The sequence below is a fragment of the Biomphalaria glabrata genome, chromosome 11, assembly GCF_947242115.1.
Source record: "Biomphalaria glabrata chromosome 11, xgBioGlab47.1, whole genome shotgun sequence".
In the NCBI taxonomy this organism is placed as follows: Eukaryota; Metazoa; Mollusca; class Gastropoda; family Planorbidae; genus Biomphalaria; species Biomphalaria glabrata.
The window spans coordinates 37012502-37039646 of record NC_074721.1 but is presented as its reverse complement, the minus strand read 5'-3'; the positions used below and the strand labels follow the sequence as shown (position 1 = coordinate 37039646).

Below are 27145 nucleotides of genomic sequence, written 5' to 3'. Positions count from 1 at the left end.
AAGTTGTATATACATATGCGGCCCGACATTCCCAATTTTAAACAATGCGGCCCTAGATGCAAAAAGGTTGCCCACCCTTGGTCTATAGCTATTACAAATTGAATTAAAGAACTTATCCAAACTAATTACTTTTTAAAAAAATATTTTCTTAAAAATATGTTTCTTGTTTTTTGTTTTGACCAATACAGTTTTGTGGACAAATACATTTTTAGGACAAGGCTACTTTTTTTTTTCTAGAAGACAACAGTGATACGTTCTTTAGTATATTAAAGTCTTTTTCATTCGTTATATTCGTTTATATCGTTAACTTATTTCGCAAAATCGCCTTCTCTTCTTTTTCTTTTTCTTTTAATAAATTTTATAATAATAAAATAGAATAATAGAATACAATATTTTATTATTACTTGTATAATAATAGAATACAATACAAAATGAATGTAGTAATGTAATGTATTATATATTATGAATTTTTTTTTGTCTAATCTATTTAATTACGCTCCACGGATTTGGACTTATATTGCATTATTGGTACGTTGTAACTTAATGTAAATAAACATCCTGTTCAGGTATTGAAGAAATCAGCAACCGACATTTAATATATTTGATATAATTGCCTTCTGATGTACTTTCTGAAAATATTGAAACCTGCCTTTTTACCTGCCTGGGTGGACCACTTTGGGGGCCGATCTTGAGTTTGTGTTTCCAAACAAACTGTCTTTGTAACCTTGTTTTTTTTTTTTCTTTTTAAGGAAAAAGTTATATTTCTTGAGGTTTGGATTTAGAGATTCCCCTTTTTCAAAGCAGTTAGATATATTAGACAATCAATCAATAACATCAGTTAGGTCAGGTTAACATTTAGATTCACCTTCGCCTATCCCTTAGTCTGATGGACCATTGGGGCACCACACTAGATCTGTCTACCGTCTTTCTCCTTTTCTCTCTGTCCTTTGGCTTTGATAAAATTCCATTCACTGTCTTCCCATAGCTTTCTCTGTCTTCCTCTTCCATCTTTTTCCTTTTCACTGAAGGAAGGTCTTTGCGAGCCCTGAGGACCTTGTGATGTGGCCATACAGTTTGAGTTTACGTTTTTCGTCAATGGTTAGCAGGTCATCGAGGGGTCCAAGTGTTGTATTAATCCTGTTTCTAATCTCTTCATTCGTGATGTGGTCTTTGTGATACCTGGGATTTTACTATATCTTTATAACTATCAGTTTATCGAAATCATATGATTATTAGCAATGTAATAATAACAACATTAATAAATCCTGTGGTATCAAGTCAGTTAGTCGAACTAACAATACAACTTCACGTCTCTTCGTTTTGTATCAACGAAGATAGGGTTGTAGTTGTTGATAGGGTTGTAGTTGTTGATAGGGTTGTAGTTGTTGATAGGATTGTAGTTGTTGATAGGGTTGTAGTTGTTGATAGGATTGTAGTTGTTGATAGTTTTTAGCTTATAGTTTCTGATATTCTTTCTGAAAATATTGAGACCTGTCTTTTTATCTACCTTAGCGGACCACACAAACTTTCTTTGTAACCTTGTTTTCCATTATATTTTCAACTCATTTCGCAATATCGCCTTCTCTTCTTTTTTTTTTTTAATGTATATTAAGCGTGGTCGAGAGGCTAAGTACGCTTGAACTTGGCTTGGTTTGGCTACCTATGAAGGGGGCTCGAGGTTCGACACCCAAATCGAGCAAAGTTGTGTTTACTGAGCGCCTGAAGGCAGCACGGAAAACTTTCTCCCAGATACCGAATCCACCCACTGGTCCAACGAGACTGCACCAAAGCGCTCTGAGCATGCAATAAGCATGAAAGTAGTGCTATATAAAAACTATAATTTATTTATTTATTTATTTATAGAATAAAAAATCCACAATAAAAAACCAAAAGGAACATAAAGCGCAGACGCTGTTGTTTAAACTTTACTATGAAAATCTCATACATATTTTAATTTAAAAAGGTATACCTATGTGGGTTGATTAAATGAAAATAACTAAATCTTCACATAAGCTGCAAGGAGGGAGAAAAAAACTGCTGTGTGGGCGACATCATTCCAAACATAACAATGCCCAGGCTTTCATTTCGCTTTCTACGAGATGAACCATAGTCGTTACAAGTGAAGGAAGCCGACGACTAGACCTAAATCTTTACATTTTATCTTGTAACTAAAATATGCGATTAGTAAAGAAAATGAAAAAAATAGCCTGAGTAGTGGTCAGTTAGTACACTTTGGGTAGTTCACACATAAAATTGTAACCAGCGGCGCTTCCATCACAAGGAAGATCGTTCATTTTATAGTATTGTGATTTGATGATGGATAAGCAGTCTTCATTGTTCTTCCAATCGTCTGGTTGATTTATGTTCCAATCTAAAACTGGCACAGATGCGCCGGTACGCTGAAATTTCCAGGTTCCTTCTTTTCTGGAGTCAGTTCCAGCGATTAGCACTTCTTCTGAACTTGGTGTATTCTTCAAATAATTTAGAATCGCCGCATACTCGTTGTTGTCATTGACTTCTGCCAGGTAGCCTCCAAAAGCCTTGCAGTATTTCATAGCTTCCTCCGAGCTATGGAAAGGAAACTTGGAGATAACATAGGAACTGTTTCTATAGATCAGAGGATGCTGAAATAACAAAGATTTGACTGCATCAATGACTTTCTCAAGTGCCTTTGGCCTCTCGTCCCGACCACTCGCAATCCACTCGTAGTTACAAAGTTCTTTGTGCTGCTCAAGAAGGGCGCCCTTGAGAAAGTCCAGGTCTAACGTGGGGCGGTCGGACTTAAATTGTACATCTGAGTGAACTGGAACAAAATGGAATAAACTAGAACGTATATCTAATGATCTTATTAAATCGAATAAACAAAAAGTATACACTGTTAGTTAAAGTTAAAACAAAAAATTAAACTACGATACAGTCTCAAACTCTTTTTAGCAGCTTAAAGTTTGTCTACAAAAGAAAATACTTTGTAATATAGTATGTCTCAAATCTAAAACATAAAGTTTTGGTATTTCTCAAAGGCATGTCGTTTTTAGCGGCCCCCGAAAGGGGAAAAAAGGCTATTAGTTTTGTGCGAAATGTCTGTCCGTCTGTCCGTCTGTCCCGTTTAGATCTCGTAAACTAGAAAAGATATTGAAAATCCGACATCAGAATATTTTAGACCATTCAAAGTTATGATGCAACGGCTACTTTTTTGTTTCTGAAAGCGAAAAATCTCATTTTTTTAAATCAGTTATGCAAACAGTTTTTTTTTAAGACAAAACGCTAATTAGTATGCATTATAAGTTAGACCTAAATTAAAGCGAATAGTAATTTTGTAAACGTCATTGTCGTGAACTTTTTTTTTATTACAAAAACAGTTTTTTTTTTTTTTTTGAGCATTCGAATAAGTCGATAAGAGATTGAGCCTTTTCAAAACATTAACATCAATTAAAAGACTTCAGTTAGGTCAGGAGAGGCGCGGTAGCTGAGCGATAAAGTGCTTGGCTTCCGAACTGGGGGCCCCTGGTTCGAATCCTGATGAAGACTGGGATTTTCTACTTCGGAATCCTTAGGCGCCTCTGAGTCCACCCAGCTCCAATGGGTATCTGATATTAGTTGGGTAAAAGTAAAGGCGGTTGGTCGTTGTGCTGGCTACATGGCACCCTCGTGGTAGATGATTTCTGATTTCTCCATAAGGCGACTAAATTGATTGGCTGTAACTAAATTAACTGCATATTTGCCCGACCTGTAATAAAGTTCTCTTGATTGGATGTTAGATTGACTGAAAAATTAGCAACTAACTTAATACCTACACACGTAAAACGATCGGGATACAGATCTGTACAAATATATTTATAAAACAAGATTACAAATACAGTTTGTGTGGAAATGAGAGATAAGAATGGAGAAAGAAGGCTAACAGATCTTGTGTAGTGCCCCAACGGTACAGCAGATCAAAGGATAGGTGAAAGTGAATGCAAAGTTAGATGCGAACCTGGCCTTACTAGTTCCACTTTCAGACCTTGTGGTTTATAGGGCAGATGATGTAAAGTTCATCTGTTTTTGTGGCTTACGGTTAACCAGGGTGTCATGTAGCCAGCACAACGACCAACCGCCTTTGCTTTTCCCCAACTAATGTCAGGTACCCATTAGAGCTGAGTGGACGCCCAAAGATTCCAAAGTTAAAAATCCCATTCTTCACTAGGATTCGAGCCCGGGACCCCCGGTTATGAAGCCAAGCGCTTTACCGTTCAGCCACCGCACCTCCCCTGGCCTAACTGATGTCTTAGCTTTGATCTAATCATGGAACTATACTAATGGAACACCAGCTTCGAGATTTTATGATCAGAGTGCCGTCGCGCATCTATTTTCGCGCACCATACCAATTTGAAAAATCGATGAGGATGCCAAAGAAGAAATTTACTCCGAGAGCCACTTGGATTGACCTTCATTGAGAGTAAAACTTCCCCACACTATATTTTATTAGATCTGTAAAAACTTTATCCATTTTCTGACTATCTGATAAAATAGATACAATTTCCCTGAATAATGGATCGTCACAAAAGATTTTTTTTTAAGGCCACTTCATTAAAATAGGTGTTTCCAGTACTTCCTCATTTGGGTATTTTACACAAAATCTGGATTTTTTTTTATGTACATGTCATTTTTATCATCTGTCCCGCGCAACCAAACCATCCACTTTTCCCGGTCACCAATGTTCTTAACAAGATATCAAGAGAGAGAGGCTGGTCCATTATTTGCGTAGTCCAGCCAGCTTTTTTTTTTTTTACAACCTTTTTTCGTTCTCTCTCATGAAGGATATGTTTTGAAAATTAGTCTTACAAAATACAATTCCAAACCAACTCATGCAGTTATCGTCTTTTCACAGTATTGAGGAGTCATCCTTTTTGCTAGCCAGAGTGTTAATTGGCAAAAGTGAAAAATTCATTTTCTTTAATTTTTTAAAGTAAATATTCATAACTATATCTTTTATATAATAATATATTTTTAAAATAATAATCTTTTATATAGACATGCTTTAATAGATCTAATAAATGATTAACTCGGACCTACCAATATGGGTATATAAATACTTAAATCTGGGTATTTAAAATTTCGAATGCGAATTTTTAAAAAACCGAACTTATATTGATCTAGATCTCTTGTATAATATCTAGAATAATATAGATCTACAACACCTAGGCCTAGACTAAAGTTAAAGACTAAGGTCTAGATTTATTTAACGTTTAAAAAAAAAATCAATAGATCTAATATAGACAGTCATGAGATCCACTCTATTTTATCTAGATCTAGACCATACATCATGACATGAGATCAATAATTGTCAATATGAATATAATGAATATTTATAGATCTAGTCAAATCTAGTGACTCTAGTCTAGATTCTAGATCTATCGATCATCTATGATCTAGTCTGTCTATAGCTATACTTACTATTATACACTTTTACAGTATATGAGTATACTCATACGAGTCATACTGGCTATACTATAGTATAGACACTATAGTTAGTATAGTTAATACTTTTTAATAGTAGAATAAGTAGATCTATAATCTATGACCCTATCAATTCTATCTAAATTATTCTAAATCTAGACTTCACTTTCACATCACATTCAGTCATTCACACGATATTTGATACAGACAGTGAATGAAACGAATGCAGTAGTTATACTGATTATACTTAAAGTGACGATACTACTTATAGATCTACCAGTTGATAAACATCATCATCATAGATAATAATCTACATCTATAATCATAGTGCCCTTTATTTAGTCAATATAGTCAAGTCTAGGTAGTGGAACGTAAACTCGAAGGTTTTATACAATATGGTATGAGTCTATGAGTTAGTATAAGATCTAATTATTTTGTTACTTTGTATGTGACAGTATGTCAATGTCTCAATTAAAATAATTAATATCACCAGCAATATCATTTTAAATATTTAAAAAGTAGACATAGATTTTTATTATATTATAAATAGATAGATTAGATCTACATATAATTTTACAAACTTTAGAAATGATTGATTTTATTTTTTATTGATAAGCCTTCTAGACTAGATCTAGCATCTCTAGCTAGACTCTAATATGTAGATTGTAGATCTTTGAATTGGATTGATATTCACCTTCCTAAATTGTCTCTAAAGTCTATAGCTGATTTGAGAGGCCCAACAAGGCAAGACGAGTCTATTAGTACTCTGTCTCTTGATCTATCTAGTAGGCCTACTAAGCTAGTGCATTAGCCATAGTGTAGTCAAATCTTGACAACTAGTCTTCTAGATCTAAGCTTCTAGAATAATTAGATCTAGATCCAGTTTAGATTTAGAGTATAAAAGTTTTTACTACCTAAAATACTAAATCTACTGATCTAAATTCTAGATATATAGATCCAGTTCAGATTAGGATATAAAAATATTCCACTAGCTAAAATTCTAAATCTACTGATCTATACTTAATATGTTAGATATTATATGACATCTATCTACAAAAATTATTATTAAGATATAATTATAGATTCTAGACTAGTTATATATGTACATAAAATATATAAATAAAAGATAAAATTTATGCAGGCCTAGGTCCCATAAATGATAAATGTATAATTGATCCAGATCTATCAGTAAAAGTTACCTTCGATTGGCAGTTTTACCCAATCTAATCTATACAAGACAATTTATAATCCATGCCTTGCCTACACCCCATATATATTAGTTTCCATTCCATGCCATACCCAGACCCATGAGTTCATGAAATAATAAATGATGTGGTGTTAAGTTGGATCTATCCCCTGAAATTCAGTACTTTAATATAAAACGCACATATCTAGTTAATTATTTGCTGACACTCTGATAAACTTGGACTTGTGTGATACATATGTTTCTTATCAGATTTAATTAATGAAGTTTAGGTGCATTTTAACCAGTAATAAGGCTACAAAAGTAGCATCAGGTGTATTCTAACCATTGGTATTTTTCCTGGCAACATTTCTATTCTAGTCTGTGATAAATTATAAATAAAAAAAAATGTTTGTAATGTTTCAGTTATTAACAAGTAGAACCATGGCAACCAGTTCTGATGATGTACCAGAATGGCTCAAGGATCATACTTATACTATTTCTACTCTCTGGGCATCCATTCAATATTTAATGTAAGTACTACTATACAATTTTTATTTTAGTTATCTAATAGATGTTTTATGAATTGTGTGATTTTCATGGTCAAGCAACATCCAAATATCTGGGATGGAATTTAACATTTTTCTCTAAGTTTTTTTTTTTTTATATTTATAACACTCTTAAGCACATTCATCTTTCATGAATGCCTAATATACCTTGGCTGTTGTGCAGGCCATTCCTTTACAATAAACTGTTAGATGAAATTAGGCAAAATTGTCTGATAATTTGTATGTTTGATACAACGTTTTCAATTTAATAATATTATTTTTTAATTGTAATGTTTTCAAAAGAAATTAACCAATATGCCTAATTGTATAATTACAGTTATGTTTGGAAATGCAAGAAAAAGGCATGCATTCCTGAAAAGTCAATGATTGGTTGCACCTCTTAAAGGTAAGGTACTGCAATTTTTCCCATGTACTTTTCTCATAAGCTGAATTACTTGTATTTTTGAAAAACTAGTTTTCCATGAAAATGTAAATCATAATATATGTTAGAGTTGCTTTTAGATTAGTTCAATGTGCATCAAATTAACTGAACATCTGCCTTCACCTATAGTAATAATTCATAACTATTAAGGTCAGGGCCATGTCTACACATTAACGCAGTAGCTCCTTTTAGGTACAGACTATTTTTAGAATGGCAAAATTATATAACTATAATTAATAACATATATACGTTTAGCATGGTCAACACATATGTCACACATATTTTTTATTTTTTTTTTAAATCCTTTTATTTATTTTTATAACTAGATAACTTTCTGTTATGAGAAAACATGAGATTCTTGGACTCCTGCATAGCACCACCAGAAAGGAAAATCCCATCATGTTGCAAAATAAAAGTCTTGGACCAATTTTAATTTAAGATATATATATTATACTGTAAGCTGTATACATATTTATGTATATTCTGTCATTCAGCCAACAGGTTTGGATTTAGTATTTCTTTAAATCTGTTTGATATTGTACTTGAAAACTATTAATCTGAGCCCCATTAAAACAAGAGGGAGTGCAGTGGATGAGTGGTAAGGGAAATTTTACTTTTTTAAAAATTAAAATAAGAATCTAACAAAAGTAAACATATAAAATATGGTGCATTCTCCTTAAAACTAAAACCTGGTGCAAAGGTTTAAAATGTTGGCAAAAAAAAAGCAACATCAATTAAATATTCTTAATTCCCTTTGCAAAACTTACTGAGAAGAACATGCATGTTGTTCCCTCATAAGTTTCTTGACAGAGGAAATCTTGTTTATATTAGATTTGAATTAAGCAAATTAAGAAAAAAATTATAATCATTATTTCAAATGGTTGTATCTAAACCTTATGAATTATTTTTCAGTTATAAGTATATTGAAATGAATGGATAATCATGAAATTGTTAAATAATTGCTGCTATCATTCCATTGACTAAAGAACCATAATTTTTTTTTTAATTAATTTCAAAATTAATTAATTAATTAATTTTCAAGCAGAGTTCACATAGATCTTGAGTGAAATTTTTCTTTTTTTGACAAATGCTTCAATTTTATTGTATCATTAGTTTTTTATTTTTATTACCCAGAATATTTTAAAAATGAGTACACTATTTTCATGTAATAATGTATATTGGTATTCACACATCAAAATACGCTATAATCTTTAGGCCATATAGATTTGTATAAATATAAATTAACTTGCTTAAATACATTGTAAATGCATATTGTTTGGATAAGAATAAAGTTTTTCTGTAGACAATTATTGTTCAAGATTTGTTGATGCTCCTGCTTAATAAATTATATACACAGGTCATTAGCACACTACTGACACAAGAAAAACTGGTCGCCCCCACTTCCATTACATAGATGTAATAAAACGTGACCTCAAATCAGTGAACATCAATACTGACAATTGGGAAGGCATAGCTTTAGACCGCAACAGATGGAGAGACAGTGACCAAGAAAGCTATGGACAGTGAAAGTACATAGGTCTCAGCTCAGGAAGAAAAACGTACAATCCGAAAAATGGCCAGCTCCTCTACCACCGAAGCAAAAACCACCTTAACCTGTGCTATCTGTGGATGGGAGTGTCTCTCCGAAATAGGGCTCCACAGCCACATGAGGAAGTGTGCTCTGAGATGAAACCTTAGTCTTTCTATTTCTACGACTGAAGGAGGCCAATGATGATGATACAGGTCATTAGTTTTAACACGTCTGATAATAAATGACAGTACAAGTTATTGAATGAAAATTTGTCATTATTTCAGGTGCTTTAGGCCTACATCAATGTGAGGTACCAGTACTTTGATTGTGTCATATAACAATTTAAAGCAACATTTTGAAATGAATAGTGTGTAGAATTGACAGTAAATACATTTAAGTGATGGGCTGTGATCTGCATGAATTGAATTTGTGTTTTTTATCTTTACTTCAAGTAAATGTTAATGAACAATTAATTTTTAATGAATAAATAATTTAAAAATAAATACAAAGAAACCATAAACATCTACTTTATTTTAATAATTTTTTTTCATCAGAACAGAATTTCCAACTTTGCATTCTTAAAATAAAATATAATTTATTTAGAGTAGAGTCAGAACAAAAAATCATAGTTTTGAAATTAAGTAAATTAAGCTTAGCTGTGATCTCTTATAAACATTTGTATATAGACTACACTTACTTACTTACTTAGACTTAGGTCCTCCCGCGCCGTTCGGCGCATTGGGCGGCAAGCTGTCTCCATAATGATCTGTCACTGGCAATGTCTGAAGCCTCCTCCCATCTGGTGTCCACTGTTCTGAGGTCCTCCATGAAGGTGTGTCGCCAGGTAATACGAGGACGTCCCTGTTTGCGCTTTCCTCGTTTTGGCTTCCAGGTTATCGCAACTCTTGGTGTGCGTAATTCATTTTGACGTAGAACATGTCCCGCAAACCTCATGCGACGCTCAGTCACAACCTCACTAAGTGTTCGACTCCCAGTTCGGCATAGGATTTCCTTGTTTGAGATCCGGTCTGTGTAACTGACTCCCAAAATCCGTCTCAGCCATCTCTGTTGAGCCACATTTAGTCTTTTCTCAATTTTGACAGATGACTTCCATGTCTCACATGCATATGTAGCAGTTGGAATGACGATTGTGTTGAGAAGGTGTATTTTTGTCTCGAGTCCAATGGCTTGGCTAGTCCAAATAGGCTGCAGCCTTTGGAAAATGCTCCCTGCCTTTCCTATTCGACATGCTACATCATGGTAAGCATCTCCATCATTTGTTATGATGCTGCCAAGGTACGTGAACTTGTCCAGCTCTTCAAGCTTTGACTCGCCAAGTCTGATGGGGACACCCTTTGCCTTATATCCCACTCGCATAATTTTAGTCTTATCCAAGTTTATGCGGAGGCCAATTTTGGGTGCCTCTCTGTCTAGGCTCTCCGTCATTTCTTGAATGCATTTATTTGTAGCCCCGAGTAGTGCAACATCATCAGCAAAGTCCAAGTCCATCAATCGGAGTTGTTCATGCCATGGAATACCAAAGGCAGTCTGGTTCATTGCTCTCCTCATTATGTAGTCGATGGCTAGGAGGAAAAGGAAGGGAGATAAGATGCACCCCTGTCTCACACCTGTCTCGATTGTAAAAAACTCTGTTGTTCCCTCTTCTGTTTTAATGCAGCAACTAGACTGACTGTAAAGGCGTCGTAGGATCTGGACGAATTTTTCTGGGATACCGTATTCTCTAACTATTTTCCATAATGATTCTCGGTGGACACTATCAAACGCTTTTTTGAAGTCCACAAAACTGATCATTAGCCGTTGTTGGTACTCAAGACTTTGTTCTATGATATTTCGTAAAACGAAAATCTGCTCTGTACATGATCTGCCTCTTCGGAAACCTGCTTGTTCTTCTCTGAGCCTTTCATCTACAGACTGTTGAAGCCGTCTCAACAAAACAGTGCTGAAAACTTTGCCTGGGACAGAGAGGAGAGTAATGCCCCTCCAGTTGTTGCAATCTGCCAAGTTGCCCTTTTTTGGAAGCTTTACAATCACTCCCTTTTGCCAGTCCTCTGGGACTTTTGAAGTTCGCCAACAGAGATTTAAGAGATCAGTCATTCTGTTAACAATGCACTGTCCCCCATATTTTAGCATTTCTGCTGATATCATGTCTAGTCCTGGTGCTTTGTTATTCTTTAGCACTGCACACAATTTAATTATTATTTTTCATCAAATTGCAGGAACTAGTACATGTACTTATGCATATTTGACAATAAAAAACCTTAGTCAATGAAATAGTAATACTAGTAAATGAGATAAAAGTAAACTAAATATCATCAATGCTATTGAAGCCACACTTGTTTCTTTTTATCTTGTTTGGTGGACTGCAATTAAAGTTGCTATTAATTTTACTGATTGTCTTAGCTGAAATGCCAGTGTCGTCTCTTTGAATCCTAAGCTTATTTTCTTGGTTATTGGAAGTCCAGATGTTTGGAGTTTCATTTTAAACACCTATATATTCCGAAATGGCCTTCCGATAGGCAAAACCTATTTGCCTAACATGTCATATGCACATAAAGAGGTACCACAGAAATGCTTTAAAGACAAGCTTAGGCGCCAACTTGCTTTAACTGACATAGAATAAGAGAGCACCTGGTTGCATACAGCTTCAGAGCGAGATAGCTGGAGGTCACTTACAAAGGTGTGGTATACACCAATGAAAATTAATTGCCAAGGGTAGACGGCAAAAAGAAAAAAAAAACAACTGATTCTACCACAGGTGGACAATGGTTATGCCTGTGCTCAGTGTGGCATAATATGTAGGTCACAGCTGGGGCTGAGTAGCCACTGGAAACATAAGTCTTCGGAATCAAAGACAAGCCAATCATTTTTGTAGAATAGTTTGTAGCTTCTGTAAATGCATGAAATGCCGTCACAAATGACACAAGTCCTCTGTGAGTTTGATCATAGTTTGGTGGATTATAAACATCTTACTTCTTTGCCTTATATTAAATGTTTCTTCTGTCTGTTCCACTAGGTTTATCTAAATATCATTGATATATCGTAACATGTCATCAAAATAAAAACTAGAATCTCTGCAACTGGTTTACAAGTCAGAAGTCATATTAACACTTGCCATTTAAAAAAAAAACAATTTAGATTACTGATTAGTCAAATTAGTGACTGATTATTCGATTCATTTTAGGCCTATAATTTTTTTTATGTGAATATATAATGATCCTTTACACTTTGTGACTTTACTAGTAGATCTATACTTTGGAGTAGACTTGTTTGTTGAGCTAAAGTCGGAAGTACACATTGAATTTTACTGTGATCTAGTAATCATCTAGTCAAATGTAGTGATCTACTAGTACTAGATCTAGATTCTAGATCTAGAGTCTAGTAGTAGAGAGAGTAGGCCTATCTGTCATATCGTGATCAGTAGGTGGCTGAAGTTTTATAAATCTATTCCATGACAAAAACCCTGGCTAGATTTAGATCTAGTGGTCTAGACATCTAGATCTAACTAGAATTAAACTAGAAAACTGAATTAGAGAAGTAGCTTTCTGGATCTAGAACTAGAATCTACATATTACTAATATTAGATCTAGTTGCGTCAAACGCTTAATTTTTGGTTGTTGTTTTTAATAAATGCACATAAAATACATTGTATTTTGGCAATAAAAATACCCAGTTGGTAGTCAGTAATTCTAATAATTAATGAATGACTCTATCAGTATTTGTTTTAGATCTATCAGATTCATATGACTTATTATTTATACTTATTTTATATCATTCGTCCAAGAAAATCTAGCTCTAGATCTATTTCATTTTAGATTAGGCTATAGTTGTTTTGTTGTTTGTTTTTTTTTTTGTTATTTTATTTAGGCTACAATATTATCAAGATTAACTTTTTCTTTGTTTCCCACGAGACGTGTATGCCTATAGCCTAGTCCTTTCGATAATAGAAATAAAAAAAACGATTAGAAATGCGTAGCTTGGAGTGTCAAAACTGTATTAGGCCTCCTATTTTTATTTCGTGCAATTTAGTATATCGTAACAAATACGCATTTGGCGGAACGGTAGACAGGTCTTCATCCAGATTTAGTGTAAATAAACCAAACACAGAAACACTGAAAGATTGTATTTTCGGAATTTAGATTCTATTTTTTGGAAAATAAGTGGCATTTTATAGGGTGATCGAAAAAAATAACTTTTGTGACGATCTCTTATTCAGGGAAATTGTATCTATTTTATCAGATAGTCAGAAAATGGATAAAGTTTTTACAGATCTAATAAAATATAGTGTGGGGAAGTTTTACTCTCAATGAAGGTCAATCCAAGTGGCTCTCGGAGTAAATTTCTTCTTTGGCATCCTCATCGATTTTTCAAAATGGTATGGTGCGCGAAAAAGATGCGCGACGGCACTTCGACTCTCTTTCTCTTTGTAAAAAACTCGAAGCTGGTGTTCCATTAGTATAGTTCCATGATCTAATTGTTTGAAAAATGTTCAATCTCTTATTCAAATCCTCAAAACAAAAACAAAAAAATCTAAAAAAATTTCAGCAATAAAAAAAAGTTCATCAAAATGGAGTTTACAAGATTACTATTCGTTTTAAATTAGGTCTAACTTATAATGCGTACTAATTAGCTTTTTTTCTTTAAAAAACTGCTTGCATAACTGATTTTAAAAGTTACATTTTTCGCTTTCAGAAAAAAAAGAAGTAGCTGTTGCATCAGAACTTTGAATGGTCTAAAATATTGTGATGTCTGATTTTCAATATCTTTTCTAGTTTACGAGATCTAAACGGGACGGACGGACAGATGGACAGACGGAAAGACGGACAAACAGACGGACAGACAGACAAGCAGACAGACGGACAGACATTTCGCATAAAACTAATAGCGTCTTTTCCCCTTTCGGGGGCCGCTAAAAATGTGTAAAAATACACATTCTTTTTCCTTTTGCCATCAGTGCATTAAATCTTTCATTTTGTTGTTTTGCATTTTCCCTAAGCTCAAACAATCTTCGTTGTTTTTCCAATCGTCAGGCTGCTCCAAGTTCCAATCTAAAAATGGCACAGATGCGCCAGTGCACTGAAACACCCAGTTTCCTTTGTTAATAGCGTCCGATCCAGCGATGAGCACAACGTCTGCACTTCTGGTGTACTGAAAGTATTTCTGAAGAGCCGCATACTCGCTTCTGTCATCATTTTCAGCCAGGTAGCCGCCAAAAGCCGTGCAGTATGTCATGGCTTCATCAGAGTTTTGGAAAGGAAATTTGGATATCATGTACTTTTATTGTAAATAAGACTGGGGTGAAATAACAGAGACGTGACTGCATCTATGACATTCTCAAGTGCCTTTAGCCTCTCGTCCTGACCACTGGTTATCCACTCGTAGTTACATAGTTCTTTGTGCTGCTCAAGAAGAGCTTCGATGAAGAATTTCAGGTCTAGCTTGGGGCGTTCGGTATTAAATTGTACATCAGAGTTCACTAAAACAAGGTAGAACAAAGTATGGTAATTCTGAATGGTTGCATCTTTGTTATTGTTTTAACCCTAATTTTAAATCTTAAGTTGTTTTTTTCAGATTAGGGTTTTATTTTGTTTTTGTCGCTAAAAAATTTACTACTAGGGGAGGCATGGGTCAGCCATCTTTGTTAGTGTTGTGACTGTAATTACTTGGGTTTATATTTTGTTTTTGTCGCTAAAATTTTACTAGATCTATCATGTAGATCTTAAGCCTACTGACTCTACATCTAACTACTAGGACAACTTATAATAAATGTTGGATTCTATTACGCATATCTCTTTCAAGCATTTTACCTCTCTAGAGCTGATCTTTTCCCTGTGCAACTTCTTGTGTGACTAAAGAGGCCAATCCTTGATACACAGCTGCGGTCACAGGTTGGGCATATGTAATCATCAGGCGCCGTTGCTTTTTCACTTTTCTTTCTGCTGCTGTTGTGTATGACATCTGCAATCCGGGACTGTTACTTTGTGCTAGCTCTCCATGTGGATCTATCCAGTGCCCCAGCAATGGAGAGGTCACTTCATCTCTACCACGCATATATTGTGTTTAAAACGTGTAATCAAATTGTATTTTCCACTATATATATATATATATATATATATATATATATATATATATATATATATATATATATACACGTACTTTGTATTTGTAATAAATTTTTACAAAATAATCAGACTTAGTGCTCTCAGTCTGAGTTAAAGCTATTCTTATTTCCGGTCAAGCAATTTTAAGGTTATATGGTTTATGTATACATTTTTCTTCCATTGTATGAAATATCTAAATAAAATAGCTTAATTACATATTATAGCATTCCTAAAAAAAATATAACCTACCAATACAGTTTACTTGCAGTGTTGTTAATAGGACCAGCAGCCGCGACACGCAAGTCAAGTACATTGTTATCTTTGTAACGAGATATATGTCAGTGATGCAAAAAATCTGATATCATCGTTGCTGTTTTGTTCGCTAGGTTTTTATAGGCGTTTTTTTTGTTCAGGATATCCGTTTCAGCTAAGTGCATATAAAAATAACTAGTTCTCAATTGTACATTCTAAGTATTTTAAAATTCATGGCATATTTACGCAATAAACTTAATGTCTAGGGCGCTGAAGTTAACTTTTACTGATGCCAACTTTAATTATGTTTTTATTGATGTTGTACTTTTCCATTGTCGCCCAGACTGCCCAGTGCCTTACTCGATCGAAAGCTTTCTTGAAATCAATAAAGACATGGAAAAGATTCACTTGGTATTGGAGATATTTCTCACAGAGTATTCTGACGTTTAGGATTTGTTCTGTTGTGCTGCGACCTTGTCTAAAACCCGCTTGTTCTTTTGATATGATGTTGTCTGCTATCGGTTTTAGCCGGTTTAATATAATCTTTAACAGTACTTTGCTGGGGTGGCTTATGAGGCTGATGGTGCGATAGTTTTAACAGAGTTGTAAGTTGCCTTTCTTTGGAAGGGTTATTATGAGTGATTGGGTCCAAAGTTTGGTCCATTCTCCTGATTGCTAGATCTTGTTGCAAATCGTATAGAGTGCGTTTATCATAGTTTCTCCTCCCGCCTGAAGAAGTTCACCAGGAATGTTGTCAACTCCGGCCGATTTTCCCTTTTGTCAGGGCTTTTACTGCTGCTGCTACTTCCGAGCGAAGAATCGGATAATCGTCAATGTTGGATACTGCCGGAACATTTAGTATCTCTGTATCTCCTAAGATTTCAAAGTTATACAACTCTGAATAGTATTCCGTCCATCTTTTTAATACATCTTTGTCCTCAGTTAAGCATCTATTGTTTTAATCTTGTATTGTGTTAGTTCTTCCATGCTTTGAGGTGGTGAGGTCCTTCACTAGTTGGTACGCCGCTTTTTTACTGTCATTCCTAAGTCCCTGTTCAAAAATCACGTATGGCACAGTCCTAACGGAGAACATTACAACCAGATTGACTATATCATAGTACAACAGCGTTTTATGGCAAGCACCCATATGGCCAAATCAAGAAGTTTTTCTGGAGCTGACATTGGGAGCGATCATGACCTTGTTATGATGACCCTCAAAGTACGCCTTATAAAGGTAACAAAACAAGGACCTACCAGGATAAAATTTAATCTGGACAAGCTGAAAGACCCCCCAGTAGCTGCCATATTCGAGGCACAAGTAGGGGGACGCTTTGCCCTCAATATCTTGGACTCCAATGACCAGGATATCGACACACAAGTCAATATGATAAACACAGCAGTCACAGACACAGCCCTGGAAATATTAGGGAAGCTCCGCCCACCCAAAAAAAAAACCTGGGTAACAGAGAATATACTCCAAAAAAAGTTGTCCGACCCAAAATATGTCCACGAATACAAATATTTATGTACACATTTTGTATGTCATATATATTTTTTTAAGATCTTTTCATTTACATTTATAAAAAATTGAATGTATAATTACTCAATTTGCATTTTTTTTTTGTGCTAAATTTTAACACTTTCGTGGTACACCTGGCAAGACCAATCAATTACGACACAATTAAGGCATTGAAGCCAGACTTATTCATTGGGGGCTCAAAGAGAACAGACCGAGAGAAACGATGACGTGAGACTAACTAAGGGCAGCACGGAAAACCTTCTCCCAGATACCCATCCCCCCCCCCACTGGTCCACAAAAGAAATAGGACCATATCGATCTCCCTGTTGGGAAGCTAAGCGCTTTACCACTTGGCCACCAAGCCCCGAATGTTAGAAGACGATACCCAAAATTTTAATATATATATGTATTAAAGTCCTGAAGTTATTTAAACAAATTGAAATTTCTTTCTTTTAATACTTCCAAAATATTACAAAGGTAAAACTAGAGTTATTTTTTTTAACCAACAATAAACAGCAACTAGAAAATTTCTAGAGCCGTTTTTGAGATCCGTGTTCACACTTCGCCCAACCAGAAGGTTTTAGGTTCCACGAAGATACGATACACATCAACTGTTAAATTTCTAGGAAAAAAGTTAGAGCCATTTTTAAGATTTGTGCCAGGTTCCACCCACCCTGGTTCTATCAGGTTCCTTCATGAAGTTGTAACTTGAATAGAGGTATTGTAAAAACAGTACGCTACATTTCCTTTGCACAGAATGCATAAAAAAGCTTACAGTTTATCGGTAAAAGAGATGATGAACAGAAAAATAAAAGTTTATCATTAGCGATACAGGTTAAAAGGAAGAAAGTTTTGCTTCTATGAACTGTCCATTATGTAGAACCAGGTAGCTCACACATAAACCTCGCCATAACTCTTCTGAAACCACAGGTTATGTCTTTTATTGCTCCATTGTAAACTCTCCATAAACTCAAACAATGTTCACTGTCTTCCTTATTATTTGGCTCCTCTGGAGCCAACCACCAATTTGGTAGAGCTACGCCTATGCGCTGAATTATCCAGGTTCCCTCTTTTAACTCGTCAGATCGAGCGATCAACAACATCTCTACAACAGATGAGCTCAGAAAAAAATCCTTAAGTATGTTGAACTCATTGCTGTTATCAACTTCCGCCAGGTAGCCACCGAAAGCTTGACAGTATGTCACAGCTTCAACTTAATCTTTGTGAGGAAACTTGGAGATGACGTAGTACTTGTTGCTGTAGACCAGTGGAGCTTCAAATAACAGAGACCTGAGCGTATCTATTCTGTTTTCAAGGGTCAACCACTCGAAGTGGCACAACTCTTCATGCTGCTGAAGTAGGGCGTCGTTGATAAAGTCTAGGTCTAGCGTGGGACGGTCGTTATGGAACTGTGCATCTGTGTTAAATGAAACAAATTAGAAAAAAATAGCTATACATCTAAAAAATATAATCTTCAAATAAATAAAAAAAACACACACGAAAACTAATAAATACCCAGAAAGACACAAAAATAGAGCACATTTCTCATCCCATATGCTACGACAAATTTGTACAAAATGCTCCTTCTTCCCTAGTGCTATTAGAACATGGAATGGGTTGCCTGAGCCAGCCAGGAAAACTAGTGACTTGGCAAAATTCAAATCATTGGTTAACATGAATGATTAGATACGTGACGCTTAGGACGTAATCGTCTACTTTTTGAAGAAACGTCTGTATTATATAAGATAAGATAAGAATTTATACACATATTACATTTAAATGCATTCTTTCACATTAAACCCCCCACTCCAAAAACAAAAATTAAAATGTTAAATCATTAATAGACATACATGACTCTGTTGACCTAGGAACAAGCGTAGGAAGTAACCATCCTCTTTATTGAGATAACGTCTGTATTTCTTAACCCGTTATTTATGGTGAGCAGGGTGGCAATGTGCTGGACAGCGTTACAACAAGATGAAACCTTAACAGTCTCTATTACGTTGATATTACCTTGATGAGAGGTGGGCCTTATCTCATCTTGTTGCACAATTATTCATTGACATAGACAAGACATGAATCAATACAAAAGTAACAAATTAGACAATTAATTACTAGCAAATAGTTATTTTGTTTAATAGCTACAAGGGAAACTAGTACTTCAGTATTCACAGATGTGGCTAATTTTGTTGGATTTAGTCCCTTTAAATAATTGTTAACGCTATTTCTCCCTCACGGATTCTCCGATCTAGCGGATACTTTAAACAATTATTTATTGCACCTAACAAAACATGATACAATAAACAAACAAGGCGTGTTTCCACTTTTCGGGGGCGCTAAAAATAATTAGTCAATTAATTATTGGTAATATATTACTTTGTTTGATATTGAATAGCTTCAACATTATTGGTAGATATAGTTTTAAAGAAAGAGTTCTTCCCCTTTAGATAAGCTTTGTAAGTATTTCGTTTTATTTTTTTCCAGCTGCTATAAAAAAAATATTAATTTTTATTTTGTGAGACAGCGTGAGATGTGATATGATCTAAAATATAATTTTAAGTGTAAATTAATGGAATAGTGATAAAACAATAGAAAACAAGACAACCTTAGAATATTTTTTTTTACAAAACATAGCTTATATTAAGCGTACTTGTACTGGATCAGTCATGTGTAATAGATATAGACTAACAATAAAAAGAAAACATTTATAGAATTGACAAAAAAAGGGGAACAATCTCAATTAAAACTTATATGGATCAAGCCTTCTCAGGCCACACGGTAACCAGTCTGCTAGCGGAGAGCCTATAAACAAGAAAGATTGTATAGTAATATATACTTTCTAAAGCCTCTCTATATTTTTGATCTTGTGTGCATTAAGACATTAAGACGATATATAAAGCGGACTAACTCAGGTTATACCACCAGACAGACTGAGTTGATATAAATTTTGTAAAAAAAAAAATGTAATGATACATGCAAAACGACATAAGCAATTTAATAGTAAAATGTTTCAATTAGAGCTCAAATGTTGTATACATGTTATATGTACCTCCGAAGAAGTAACTTCTTTTTTAGCGGCCCCCGCTATTAGTTTTGTGAGAAATGTCTGTCCGTCCGTCCCGTTTAGATCTCGTAAACTAGAAAAGATATTGAAAATCAGACATCAGAATATTTTAGACCATTCAAAGTTCTGATGCAACTGCTACTTTTTTGTTTCTGAAAGCGAAAAATCTCATTTTTTTAAATCAGTTATGCAAGCAGTTTTTTAAAAAGAAAAAGCTAATTAGTATGCATCATAATTTAGACCTAATTTAAAACGAATAATAATCTTGTAAACTTTATTTTACTAACTTTGATGAGAGCGGGAGATGCTCTACCAATGCAGCTTATAAGTTGAAATGTTAATAGAATGACCAGCAGCCGCGACATTGTATCTTTCGTCGGCTTTAGAATGATTGCAATATCAAGCTAATGTCTTTGTATTTACTGCATTCATCAATGGATAATATTCACGTTGTGTTTCGATACGTGCATTTAGAGGGAAATAATTCTCAAAAGTTGACGCATTTTGATTGCTAACTAATGTAAAACATCCTATTAAGCTTTGCCAGCTCTATCCTTGTTCTGTATCGACACACGAGAAGAAAGGACAATGATGTACACTTGACGTGTTGAAGTGTTTAGAGACAAAAAAACAATACAAGCTTAGTGATCTCCCATCAGTGTGCCCAGAAGAACATATGGTTTAAATTTAAATATAATCACTTGTATTAAATTTAGCAGCTTTATTTTAATCTCCGAAATGGAGATCTTAGCGGATACTGACAAATTTTTATCATAACTGAGAGTATTACTTATGCCTCCTTGTCTTTTCGTTATAGATCTGTTGGTCACAACTGGTCTGTGGACTATTCCTTAGTTTGAAATCAAATAGTCTTATCGTATCTTATATAATACAGCTTCATTACACAGGCATCGACATCAACCATTCTTTGATTCCGAGCCTTAAGGAAGAACCACTAAGGAATTCTTTGAGGCCTATTCAGCCTTGGTTCATCTATGGGTGCTCTCAATGAGCACTTTTTCATATAACTGTAGAGCCCTATTCTGGAGAGACATGTCTGTCCACATAAAAGTGCAAAATGACTTTGTGATAAACGAACCCGCTTTTATCCGGCTATTCTTCCAGCGCGGTGACCAATACTAATAAACCGTCCAATTTCTAAGAAAATCGTTAGAGCCGTTTTCGAGATTCGTGTTCAGGTTTTTGATATCTCTGTCCTTCAATTTGTTTCTTCCAATAAAAAATGTGCAAGCTGAGGAATAGTTAAAACCAAAAACAATTGTAATGCACTTTGGAACAGTTTTTTTTTTTTTTTGTTAAGTTTTGAGGCTTCTGAAGAAAGTGCTAAAAACCTTTGAAGCCTCTTTTGCTCCCGACTAAATTCAATTTTGTTAATGTCGCTCGGGGCACAATGTTTAATTCACATTTCAAATAAAGTAGCTTGTGTCTGTAGTTGTTTGTACAACGGATAATTTAGCTAAGAAAGTTTGATGCCACACAACACTTGATGCGCCGTGCGGTCCACACCACCCGCGCGTGACTAGCTACGCCTCTGTAATTAAGAATCGGTAATTAATTATTTCGTTTGGTATCTCGAACAAGGGAAAGAAATAGTACTTGGATGAAATGTTGGTATACCTCAATAGCTGAGTGGTTAGCACGTAGGCCCGAGGAGGCGTGAACCACGAGTTCGAATTCAGGTCGTTCTCTTTTTTTACGATTCCCCCTCTCCCCTCCCCCTATATCTCTTTCTTTCTCCCCCCTCCAACATTTTCCCAGCTGGTCCAGATAAGTGCTAGGATCATAGCGTATTGAAAAAGCTAAAAGCATGAAGTCGCGTAAAAAATACTTCTAATCGCACAGATGTATTGTTGTTGGTCTAGATCTATTACACATTTAATTACATGACTGGTCTAAGCTAAGTGATACAATTAAACCTCGTATAAGCTTTTTTTTTTTTTTTCAAAGAAGTATTTTTTTTACAATGTTTTTCGTGTTGACATTCATATTGGCTATAAATTCACTGGAACTGAAGCGATAAATGGACCCGACAATCATATTGGCTATAAATTCACTGGAACTGAAGCGATAAATGGACCCGACAATCATATTGGCTATAAATTCACTGGAACTGAAGCGATAAATGGACCCGACAATCATATTGGCTATAAATTCACTGGAACTGAAGCGATAAATGGACCCGACAATCATATTGGCTATAAATTCACTGGAACTGAAGCGATAAATGGACCCGACATTCATATTGGCTATAAATTCACTGGAACTGAAGCGATAAATGGACCCGACAATCATATTGGCTATAAATTCACTGGAACTGAAGCGATAAATGGACCCGACATTCATATTGGCTATAAATTCACTGGAACTGAAGCGATAAATGGACCCGACATTCATATTGGCTATAAATTCACTGGAACTGAAGCGATAAATGGACCCGACATTCATATTGGCTATAAATTCACTGGAACTGAAGCGATAAATGGACCCGACAATCATATTAAATACACGCTCTCAAAATACATATTCACATATTTTTGAGAGAAGTAGCAGATTTAGGTTTAAGACTAGGGAAACATTGCCAATGTATAAGAATAGTGGTCACTAACGTGATTGCCTATAATCAAATCTGGTCAAAAACAATGCTGCTGGGAAACAGAACGTCTTCACAAGCAATAATTACTGATTAAATCCAAGAGTGTTGAATAATACAAAACTAATTTTTAATGTATATGCATGTAAATCCACAGTCAAAAAGACACACACAGCAAATAGCGTAGCTAAGGTGCAAATCTTTGTACAATGCACATTTCCAAACTAATTTCATTTGTTATTTTTTTCGTATCATTCGTAATGCACTTTGGATCAGTTACGCTCACTACGCTTCTGATAGATACACACATACTTACAAATCTACGAAGCAAATAAGAAACACAACGCCAGAAGCTATATTTTTTTAATTGTTGCTTAAAATAATGTATCCAAGTAATTCTTTTTTTTTTTTTTTTTTTTTTTTTTACATTTGAAATCTTTAATTAAGAACATAGTCTGATTTCTTAACATTATGTCCCCTAAAATGTAGTTTATCATTTGCTTAAATTGATAGGTCGAAATTTAAGCAATACAATCAAAACTACAGATAGTAGAAAAAAATCCTATGTTAGACATTCACCAACAACTATAATTGTCTTTACATACTCACAATCTATTGTTCAAGCTTTGACTAGTAACACCTCTTCCGATCCAAGAGAGTTGACAACTTTAATGAAGATAATCATTATAGAATGACGAATTTCATCACTACAGAAACATTCTAATAGACCCTATGTGTTTGTGTGTAGACTACTCGACCATCTTTATGAAACTGCCAACTATACCATCTTCGAATGCCTCAATTTAATTGAACTATAGGAAGAATCATGCAAAATCAAAACTCAATATGGCAGTTCAGAATAGCTTAAAAAAACAAAACAAAACAACATAATGCTAAATTTTTTCGACACAGAATGCAAAAAAGCAAAAAAAAACAAAAACAACCTAAATTTCATCAGCAAAAAGCTGGCCAGAAAGAAGAGGCAGAGTTATCCATTTGTAATAAATGTTTTAAAAAAAGAAAGATTTGTTATATGTTCTGTAGTCGGTCAATGGACCTCATTCACCAATGGAAAACAAACAACATTAGGCCACGTGAATTTCTCTCTTCTATACAAATTACGATCTTATTTTAATCAACGATGGTTATCACGTGACAGTTTTTTTCCCCCATTGTCTTATCAATATTATCACGTGACAGTTCGTTTTGGTGAATGAGGTCAATTAGTTGGAACCAGGAAGTTCACACATAAATCTTGCTTTCACATTTTTGAAACCACAGGTTTCGTCGTTCATTTTGCCATCAAAGAGTCTCCATAAACACAAACAATGTTCAATTCCGTTCTGGTTATTTGGTTCTCTTGGGTACCAACTCGTATAAGGTACAGCCACACCTGTGCGCTGAAATGTCCAAGATCCTTCTATCACAGCGTCAGATCCAGCTATCAGCGCCATTTCTTCAACAGACGAGCTCATAAAAAAATCCTTAAGCGCCTTGAACTCGTAGTAGTCATCCACTTCCGCCAGGTAGCCGCCGAAAGCCTGGCAGTATGTCATGGCTTCAACTGAATCTTTGTGAGAAAACTTGGAGATAGCATAAGTCTTGTTTTTGTACATCAAAAAAGATGAAAATAATAAAGTTTTGACTTTATTCGTTATATTTTCAAGCGTCTTAAGCCTCTGGACCTTTCCAGTCGCCGCCCAAGAGTAGGAGCAAGGATATTTATGTTGTTGAAGCAGGATCTCCATAGCATATTTTAAGTTTAACGTAGGTAGTTTGTTATTAACTTGTAAATCTGTGGAAGCTGAAACAAAGTAGAAAGAATATCAGCAGATCTAAATATAGTAAATCAAAAAATGGGGGGGGGGGGGGAATTTTGAATTTAAAAAATCAATATGTATCGAAATTAGGCTTTTGTTAGGGTCCAACTAGTAACTAGGAGGAGTGCAAAAGTATTTGGCTAGAAATATAAAATTCTTATATACATATTTCGCTACAAGCAAAGCAGAAGAAAAATTGTCGTGGCGGATATAAGTTCTTTTCTGTCTGGCTTGTGCAATAATCGTAGACATTAATATCTTTCATAGGTAGGCAAATGTGAAAAAAAAAACAACAACAATAAAAAAAAAATAACAGAAGTAGTCATTCTTGTATATAGTATTCAATGTTTTTTTTAAGTCCTTATTTTTATATATAAATTCAGTATGTATGGTAAAAAAAAAACATACAATTAACACCACATAAAAAGGGCCCGTACGAACAAAGCGATCCTCATTTAATTAAGAGAACTATGACTTTTAACAATAGTTCCGGGTCATCTAAAAGTAACGGTTTTTGAAGTACTAAAAGATTTAAATATTGACAGACCGTTACAAAACAACTCTCTTTAACAAACACAAGACAAAAAAAAAAACGGATTTACCTTTCTTAACGATAATCTTTCTATGGAAAGTAGAATCGCCACTAAATTTACGATTTATGAGATCAATTTATATTGTTGTATCTGTATTTATTTTCTTGCATTTCATATTTTTTTTTACTTTTTCTAAAAAAAAATTCAATTCATTAAGCTAACATTCTTCTTAAACACGTGAAGACAACTTTGAACATCTTATTAAAGATGGTATAGTTCTGTAGGATACTTTAGTTGTATTGTTGTTTTCAATATTAGTCTCAGATTTCATACGTGTCACTCTTTGAAAAGTTCTAAAGTAAAAGTAAAGTTCCACTTTCAGACCTTGCGATCTATGGAGCAGATGTAAAGGTCATCTGATTCTGTGGCCCACGGTTAATGGCCCAAGAGCGTTGACAACACTAATTGTGATAATCCATAAGATGATATCAACATTAAATATCAATATCACACTACAGTGTATCCCTGGACACATTGGCATCATGGGAAATGAAAAGGCCGATCAACTATCAAAGGCAGGTTCGTCTATGGAACAACCAGATAGACCTGTTAACTACCTCGCCCTAAGGTCAATGTTAATCAACAACCACAAAGAGGAGTGGCTCAACCAATGGGCATCAGGAAACACAGGAAGAGCCATGTACAAAGAAATGAACAAGGATAGCAATTAACAAAGCTTTACTATGAAGCTTGAAATTTATTAGAATTTAGTTTGACTTGTCGACCGGCGGCGAAGCATACGCCGCTATTTTGCAGGGCCGGCCTGAGACCATTGCAACCTATGCCACCATAGTGGGCCCAACACTTTCATTGGACCCGCGCTAATTCAAGGTGTATCAAATCACATCTTGTATAGCTCATCCATTATGCTAGAGCAATCTCAATGCGATATGGTCCACTCTCTTTTAGGGCCATTTGGGGAGGAGCAGGTATCTTGAAGAAAGTTCTGTGCCTCTTTTAGGCGCTCAGCAAACATAGCTCAGTTTGATCTCGGTCTCCCCTTTGAAAAGTCATCAAGAGGCTTATGCCACTCGACTATACATCCGCTAATACACTTAAACCACAACGTGTCATAAACGGCTTGTTGTAGTCCAATGCCTGTTATACTGAGTGCACTTCAAGTCAGATTATCTTGCTCATAAGTCTTCTGTCTTTTTTATGAGGCTCTAGTCGTTATTCTTAGTGATTTTCTAGGTGTGTGTATTTTGTAAATTTAGAATCTGTCGGCTGCGATAGATATTTTTTAAACAATGTTAAATGTTTTTTGCAATTTTTAAAATATTTTTTACACCATTTTCTAATCAATAACTAATAGCGTACATATATTCTTTTTTTTTAAAGAACGATCGTATTTAATAAGATAAGATAATTAAATATTGTTAAGAATATATTGTAAATATTATGTAAATCGAACACATACCAATGCAACTAAGAAGTTTGAGTGTTGATAGAAGGACCATCAGCCGCGAAGAACGAGACTGGTACATTGTTGTATTCTTGGCTGGGTTCAAGATTTAAAGTCTCGCATCTGTTTTAAACTTTTATACAAGTTTGTTGAATATAAATTCGTATTGAGCCAACGTATTTAAAGTAATTTCAGTCCATTGTGCATCCTGAGTCAAAGTAGTTTCATACGCCCATCAACAGTTGTGATTCACTCTTGTTTTATACAGATACATGAGTAAATTCTAATTACAAGTACTTGGCAGTGTAAGTGGCCCTGGGAAGACTTTTTGTTGAGGCTCCCCCCCCCCCACCTCTTTAAGCTTAAAAACAATATTAATAAATGTAAAATTATGACACATTTTCTTGTATTTAATATCAATAATACGTGAATTTCTTTTTTAATGTAAGTACCCCTTCTCCTTTTCAGTACAGCGCCTCTTAGAGCTACGTAAATGCGGCTTCCTTGGCTAGATGACGTATCTCTAGAAATAACACCCAATCTTTGCTCCCCCCTCCCTTATATTTTCTACAATACGCTTCTAAGTCCTCTCGTACATTGAAACAAAGTCGTAAAATCT

General features: G+C 34.8%; 2 protein-coding genes and 1 long non-coding RNA gene across 5 annotated transcripts; 1 reads left to right on the top strand and 2 right to left on the bottom strand.

Annotated features, from left to right (window-relative positions):
* Positions 1-1907: 1907 nt before the first annotated feature.
* LOC106070037 (C-type lectin domain family 4 member F-like) lies at positions 1908-15612 on the bottom strand. The gene is made up of 2 exons (XM_056004879.1): positions 15512-15612; positions 1908-2803 (listed from the first exon to the last, which is right to left on the bottom strand). Exons 1-2 carry the CDS (start codon positions 15573-15575, stop codon positions 2223-2225), a joined length of 645 nt encoding a protein of 214 aa, XP_055860854.1. The 5' UTR covers positions 15576-15612; the 3' UTR covers positions 1908-2222.
* LOC129921821 (uncharacterized) lies at positions 4955-9664 on the top strand. Of its 3 annotated transcripts, none has more exons than XR_008773798.1 (5): positions 4955-5209; positions 5623-5837; positions 7049-7155; positions 7508-7576; positions 7939-9664. It is a non-coding gene; the product is annotated as an uncharacterized LOC129921821 (long non-coding RNA). The 3 variants fall into 3 exon arrangements; XR_008773797.1 differs by having other exon boundaries at positions 5599-5837; positions 7939-9663; XR_008773796.1 differs by lacking the exon at positions 4955-5209 and having other exon boundaries at positions 5557-5837; positions 7939-9660.
* Positions 15613-23137: 7525 nt separating the features above from the next.
* LOC106080337 (perlucin-like protein) lies at positions 23138-26742 on the bottom strand. The gene is made up of 2 exons (XM_013241679.2): positions 26542-26742; positions 23138-24512 (listed from the first exon to the last, which is right to left on the bottom strand). The coding sequence occupies exons 1-2, from the start codon at positions 26606-26608 to the stop codon at positions 23932-23934; spliced, it is 648 nt and encodes a 215-aa protein (XP_013097133.2). The 5' UTR covers positions 26609-26742; the 3' UTR covers positions 23138-23931.
* Positions 26743-27145: the final 403 nt, after the last annotated feature.

What these genes read in the sequence shown, in the direction of transcription:
- LOC106070037 (XM_056004879.1), bottom strand. Translation starts at nt 15,575, where the DNA reads ATGTACTTGACTTGCGTGTCGCGGCTGCTGGTCCTATTAACAACACTG. An exon ending in ACTGCAAGTAAACTGTATTG is followed by an intron (nt 2,804 to 15,511) that starts GTAGGTTATATT and finishes ATTTTGTTCCAG; the next exon opens with TTCACTCAGATGTACAATTT.
- LOC106080337 (XM_013241679.2), bottom strand. Translation starts at nt 26,608, where the DNA reads ATGTACCAGTCTCGTTCTTCGCGGCTGATGGTCCTTCTATCAACACTC. An exon ending in CAAACTTCTTAGTTGCATTG is followed by an intron (nt 24,513 to 26,541) that starts GTATGTGTTCGA and finishes ACTTTGTTTCAG; the next exon opens with CTTCCACAGATTTACAAGTT.